This window comes from Sus scrofa, chromosome 4 (assembly GCF_054392235.1).
Source record: "Sus scrofa isolate SSC_HxYL_T2T_F1_AM1 chromosome 4, Sscrofa_HxYL_maternal_Yorkshire_Landrace_v2.0, whole genome shotgun sequence".
Lineage (NCBI taxonomy): Eukaryota > Metazoa > Chordata > Mammalia > Artiodactyla > Suidae > Sus > Sus scrofa.
The window spans coordinates 29596886-29603911 of NC_139386.1; the positions used below are offsets into that span (position 1 = coordinate 29596886).

The window sequence follows — 7026 nt, forward strand, 5'->3', positions numbered from 1 at the left end:
AGGATAGATTCCTAGATCTGAGTCAAAAGTTAGGAATATTGTTAATGCTTTTGTACACATTGCCAGATGGCTTTTCAAAAAGGCTGTGTCGATTTTATATTCTCATAAATATCCCTGTTGCCTGCCTCACCACATTCTCACCCACTTTTAGAAACTTTCACTTTTAAGAATCTTTGCAGTTCTATCTCAGTTGGCAGTTTTAATTATGAGATTTGATTCTTTAATTATATTGATGAGCTGTTTTTCTTTTATGAATTGTATTTAGGTGTTTTGTCTATTTTTATGAGCTTTTCCAATATTTTAGAAACCGGCTGGCATTTTTTCCAGTGAGTGATCAGTCACTCTTAAATGAATAAATCTCTGTTGCTACTCATTCTTGGGCAAACTGAAACTATCCGTATGAGAAAAAGAAATAGGCCAATTACTATTTATTATCTGCATCTCAGTCCTTGTGGCTTTACATGTGGAAGCTGCCTCCAGCACGTCCTCTGAAGTATGACAAGATTCATCAAGTTAGTAGTTACACAGACTTCTTGTCCCAAGTTTTAGATGCTTTGCAGGATCATTGGAGGTGATTCTTAAGCCTCCATGATGAATTTCATAAATACAGTGAATCCCAGGTTTCAAGTCAGCATCATAAACTTATCATTAAAATTTAGTTAAACTTGATGCTGGTTTCAGGTGATTAGGCTGGTCATCAATAGTTGCGACTATACCAGGGGTAATTATAATTTTCACGATATGGCTTACTTTGTCCAGTTTTGCTTGTGTGTATGTTTATGCGTGTATATATATGGAGAGAGAAGCTCTTATCTTTTTCTGTAGTTACAGCTACTGAATTTATTGAATGTTCTTTCATTGTATTTATCATCAGGAAGTCTTTCTCAAAACACTCAGTAATTGCAATGCAAACCCAGAACAGCCATTATGTCTTACAAGGACCATTGTTCCAATGATGAAAAAACTCTTACTTAAATCTAATAAAAGTGAAAATCATTTGAATTGGGGAGCTTATGAAAGAATGGCATTCATGTCCGACTGGCAGTGGAGTCCGTATTTTCACAGCTTCATGTAATTTGTGAGTCTGCCTGATAATATTGGTTCGAAATAATCTATTCTGTTTCTGATTCTAATGGCAGTAATCTACAGCTGGATGTTGTGAGTATTTCCATAAGGAACTGTTCACCTTTCTGTGGGAAAGAGTTGATAGGTTATCCTCTTGGACCATTTCCACATGTGTGCAAGTCAGTGTCGTTATGTTGGGGAGAGTTGGCTTTGATAGCATCTTTCTAACTTTGTTCATGTTGATGATAATCTGGTCTCGCTAGTGATGTTTTACACATTTTTTCATCCTAGGAACACAGCTTTTTCACATGATGCTTCATGACTTTAGTGAAAGATAACTATAGCATCTTCATTCTATAGATGTTGAAATTGAGAGTCACAACCATAAAGTGTTACCAGGGATCCCAGTTACAAGACTGCCTACCTACCAGTGATTTGTTAAGGCACTGCATTCTTAAAATACTCAGGATAAAGATAGTGCAGAATTTTTCATTAGAGTTGGACATACCTGAAGGCTGACAGTCTTCATAAAACTCAAATCTTTTCTACTCATTTTGTGCAGTACATGTTACAAGTCTTTTTTTAAAAAACAAGAAAGTTAAATCCATGAGTTGAATTATTCTTTGGGTAACTGGTATCATATTTGCTTTTAAATGCTCAGGACGAATGTGCTTGATAATGTGAAACAATCTGAAAACATAGAAGTCATTCTCTGAGTCTAATCTCATGTCCACAGACGTAAAGAAGTAGAAACAAAGTAATATACTCACATGTCCAGTATAACTTATTTTCAAATATGTAGATAAGAACAAGGATGTATTTTTATCAGCTTTAATCTTGAGTTCCTTAACATTTTCAAATATAAGAGTTCAGAAGAAAATATAGGATATGGAAAGGGTCTTGGACATGTTAGTAGTTTATGTTTTAATATTTTATTCCTTTGAGTTGGCTTAAAGTCAAAACAACCTAGTATGGATCACAAAATATTTTCAGTTAAGTTAGGACTATCCATGTTCAAATCTTGGCTAACCATCTTAATTGTTTGGTATTTGCATTATGTCCTACATGAGAAATGGGGCTGACTGAAACCAAAACCAAGCAATGACCAATAGCACAGAGATATCATTTAAAAGGGACCTCTGAGGAAGAATTTTAGGCTCTAATAAGGTCTCCGAAAACATCTATAGTTGGAACCAGTACGATATAACTTACTGCCAATGGAATAATCATACGATTGTATAAAATAAGTTTGCCAAAGCACTTACGATTTTTTTTGCCACAGTATGAAATGAACTGCTTTATGCAAATATTAACTTCCCCTATCGCACAATGTTACACCAGCCAGCAAACACAAAAGACCACTTGATATCGACAATTACATTGGAATAATATATTAATAACATGAAATTAGCCTTCTCTTAAAATGAGTTCACAGTCATTTAGCATAGATTCGCTGCAACCAAAATTCGTGCACATTTAACTTTCAACTACATAATTTATATGGAGAATTGAAACGAATGTGAAACGCCTTCTTTAAATAACATATTCAGTATATTTTTATCTTAACATGTTTTAAAATATAGGAAGGTTTGCATTTTTTCATTTAATTTTGATTTGCTTCTAGAAGAAACTCCAGCCTTTAAAAAAATGAAACATAAACTGAATTTTTACATGGTAATGATTTTTTTAAAACTAAGGATTTTTTGCTGTTATTTTTAGAGAAAATATAGAACTAAGAAAACCTACATAAAGCTTTATAATTGAAGCTTCTTTTTAAACATGCTATTATATTTTATGTCATCTCTCTTCCCTCAGGAGTGTGTCTCATCATTAGATATGGTGTTACTAAATAGTTGTAACTTTACAGTTTCTTTGATTAATGGTGGCTTGGAGTAAAGTTTCATTGGGTAGGAATAACTACGTTTAAAGATGGCAAAATGCCATTATAAGTTTAATGCCAGAATTTAATGAGAACCAGAAGTTAACTTCAAGGACCTTCATAATTTAATATGAGGGCATGCTTGTATTCTTATTATTTTACTGTAGTGTCCTATTAAAAATAAGTTATTCTTCTTTACCTTTTGTGATAAAAAGTTTTACACAGGGAAGTTTTACTTATTGAAAATTGACTATGTACCAATCATGTTCTAGAGTCTTAACAAGTGAAACTGTTATCTATCCTCAAACAAAACAGATCCTTTTTGATCAGAAAGAGCAGGAATGGGAACTGCCTCCCTTCTTTAGAAATCTCATGGCCTCCTTTAATCTCATGTGACTTTGGTTTTATAGAGCATGCATGTGTCTATCTATCTAACCTCTGGCCTATTTCTTTTCCATTTCTAAAATCAGCCACCTTCTCCACTGTCTGGATTGAAAAGCTGACCAGCAATGTCCCTATAATGAAAGGATCTCTGGGATATTGCATTTCTTAGGTGCAGGAACAATGGAGAGCATGGATAAGAAAAGAATGTTCTACCTGTGGTACTGATGGCTACAGTGTCTAATGGCCCTACCTCATAGGAAGAGAAAACTTAAGTTTGTAGAAATACATGATAAAATTGGAAGTGGGGTCAGGTAGAGGAGGAGGAAGAGGTGACAGGTTTCTTTCTAGACTGTGAGGAGGACTTTCCTGTACCAAAAGTATACAGTGCCAAACTACAAATGCAGATGAGCCTCAAAGCTCTTTTCTCTTTTATAAATCCCATGATTCCTATGTGTTTAGAACCCAAAGAGGGCAAAGGATCTAAAGCAAATGCCTATGTTTCTTACTCTTTTTTTCTCACGGTCCTATGTATCCATACTTGCCAAAAAATGTTGAGACTTTATGAAGACCATGAACCATAACCACAAGATGGAAGAAGTAAAATACAGCAGAGGCAAGGGGAAAACTTCATCCCCAAACTCCTGATGGAGGAAGACATCAACTATTTTAGCTGTGGGCTGGGCTTCCTAGTAGCTAAAGCAAAGACTAGAAATAGGATTTTCTGGTAGTGAGACATTCAACCACCACTTCTTTAGAAACTGTCAAGGATTCTCCTTGCTCTCAAAACAACTTGCCTAGGAGATTTGTATAAGAAGCCATAAGCCATGTAACAAATGATGTCCTCATGAATTTTTATAGAAAATAAAGAAGTATTCCACATATGTCATTTCATATATTGGCCTTTGGAGAACACTGGGGGAGTGATGTTAAAAGCTAGAGTTTTTATTCTCCCATGGGGCCGGGAGAGGGGAGTTTGAAACTTCTGGTATATTTACTGTAGATAGATGCTTATTTTCTTTTGACCCAATGACATGTGGAGCAGTAGAAAGATGTAAAGATGTCTAGTAAAGGGTAGCATTGTTAAAAGGAGGAGGGGATAAATGGAATTTTTGTGGCAGAATGATATTTGCAGGACTGATCAGGCCGCTGGGAGCTTTTTAAATATGCCAGTTCCCTGTAACAGGAAGATCAGTCTCTGTTTTAGACAGCATATCCAATTTAGTAAATTATTATTATTCCATCAAAATTAATGTGAACAATTTTCTCTTTGAGGCTGCTTTTTCCATAGGTGATGTTTTCCAGATGGGCTTTGTGTAAAACTCTTAATGTTTTGTGTTTTCTTTCCTAGAGAAAGAGCCTTTTCTGACATGTCTTCATTTCTTGCCCCCTTCCCCCCCACCCCCACCCCCATTGCAGGGAAGAGAGCTCCAAAGGCAAAGGAGAAAAAGAACAAGAAGAAGAAGAGGAAGCTGATTGATAGAGCCCAGGAGCAACACAGCGTCTTCCTAGCTACAGATAGAGCTAATCAGTAAAATAAAAGACACAGAGGGTGGATTTTTTTGGTTTTTTTGGGTGGTGGGGTGGTGTTTTTTGCAGAAGTGCACAGAGCTACTCTCCACTCCTGGACACTGGTGTGTGGCATTTGTGCTGCTCTGACCAGTCCCTGTTCCCAGTAACGTTGTGAAAGGAGGAGACACAAGCATGGTCTCTGTGTTATTTATGCTTTGGTTTGCATCTGGAGACTGTGAAGGCAGGAGTAAGTGTACAGCTTGAAACTCAGCTCCCTTTGTGCCACCAAGAGAGTCGCCCTGGCCCTGTGGAGGGGCAGGAGGCCTGAGGTTGCAGATCCCCCACTGGAGAATGGACTTGTGCATATTTATGGGAAGGACAATGCTTGGCAGGCAAAGTGCTATTTCACTTGTGACCTTTATTTCTCACGTTGTGCATTTTCAAGGATAAATGCATGTGGGTATCTGCTTAGTGTTACCACACGTTCTCAGCATCTGCTAGCTTCCAACAGTTGTGCGCGGAAGCTGCTCTTAGCTGGGACTCTGCTACAGGAATTCCCGCTCAGCTTCACAGTGGCTCAGATCTGTACATACTCTGCTGGGGCTACATATAAACCTCTCATTTTACTGTATATTTATGCTTTCTTCTGTGTAACAAGGCATACCTGATTAATACTGATTAATGTCACTTTGTTTCTAGTGGTTCCTAACCATTGTCTGGTAAATGACTGTTCTAGTTTTGTGAATTGATGAATGTTTTGTTGCCCCTTGAAACTTAACGTTCCTTTTTTTGTGTGGGCTTATTTCTCATTATAAGGATAGGATAAGCTAGTTTGTACATAGATTCAGATGACCCGTATCAAGGGATTTGAACATCGATAGACCTTCCCCAAGTCTCTCAACAGTTCAAGCATGATGCAGCTGGCAGTCAGAAGCCAAAACTCCCTTTGAGTCTAGATGTGTCTCATAAAGTCAACTGAAAACATGAGGAATGACTTGCAGTCATTTGGAGAATTCATCATGCAGTTTCACAGGCCAGCTAGAGAAGTTTTCAAACTTTTAACTTCAGATTTCAATATATAGAGAGAGTTTTTATTTAAAGCAGTTCCTGACTTGCAGTGACAGAACACCTATCAATATTCTTGGGTCAGTGTAGAAATTACCATCATGAGGCCATGCATCGTATTTAAGGAGAAAACAGAATGAATTCCTACAACTTCTGGTCAGATCTTAACAGGTCTTCTTTGAGCCAGAATTTATCTCATATCCAAGACTGAGTAGAGACTGCCCAGGTAACTTTCAGAGCAGTTGTTTCCAAAACATCCTTGTCCACTTTAGGGGAAGCAGTTCTTAAAGGGTTTTGATTTGCTTTTTTTTTTTTTTTTCCAAAAGAAAAATTATTTCCCTTGCTGATCCAGAAGAAAATTAAAACAAAAAGGAAGGGTTGTAGATTTCTGAGGAAAAAAACAGAAGCAAGGAAAAGCCTTTTTCTCACCTTGCATTGGCTAAACTACCTCTTGCACATTTTTGTTTTAACTTCTCAGTCAAAAAGCATCTTACCAGTAAGTATAAATATCAAATACATCATTATGAAAATAATATTGCTATGAGATAATAAGCCATATATGAATGTTGTATACAACTTTAGGGTTTGCATTTAATCCTAAAGTGTTCACCTCCTTTCACATCTATTTACACTATATTCCTATTTACTAACTGGGAAGGGGGCTTCTTTATATAGTGCTTCATCGTTAATAAGTCAATACCAGTTCTGTCTCTGGGACGTTCTTTTGTGCATTAAAAAATTCAAAATTATTTTTTGTGGAGATTTTCTTTTCCTGAGACATCCATTTAGGTGGGAAAAAAAGGCAGTACATTAACAGCTGTACCTTTAAATAATAGTCCTTAAAAAAAAGCAGACAAATTTTAAACCCTATGTTTATAAGTACATCTCAGGCACTAGTTTAGCTATATAAATTGCACTGTAGCATAGGTGGTTAAGAGTGGGGATTTTAGAGACTCACTGCCTCTCTTCTAGTCTGGACTCCGTAGCCTGAGACAAATTATTTAATGTCCCCAGGTCTTAGTTTACTCATCTATAAAATGGAGGTAACAATATGTGTCTTAAGATCTAAATTAAGTAAAAAATGGATGAGTTGTGTTTTAAGGATTCAATTAGGTAAAATGTTA

At 36.5% G+C, this 7026-nt stretch overlaps 1 protein-coding gene across 3 annotated transcripts in view; it reads left to right on the forward strand.

Moving 5' to 3' along the window:
- The window catches only part of RSPO2 (R-spondin 2), a 165029-nt gene extending 158378 nt beyond the window's left edge, over positions 1-6651 (forward strand). For 2 of the 3 annotated variants that reach the window (XM_085020405.1, XM_085020406.1), the window contains exon 6: positions 4745-6651. In XM_085020405.1, the coding sequence (XP_084876531.1) occupies positions 4745-4860 (116 nt within the window). In that variant the 3' untranslated portion in view covers positions 4861-6651. The remainder of the gene's footprint in view (positions 1-4744) is intronic. The other variant, NM_001293141.1, reaches the window with a different exon arrangement.
- The last annotated feature ends 375 nt before the right edge of the window (positions 6652-7026 follow it).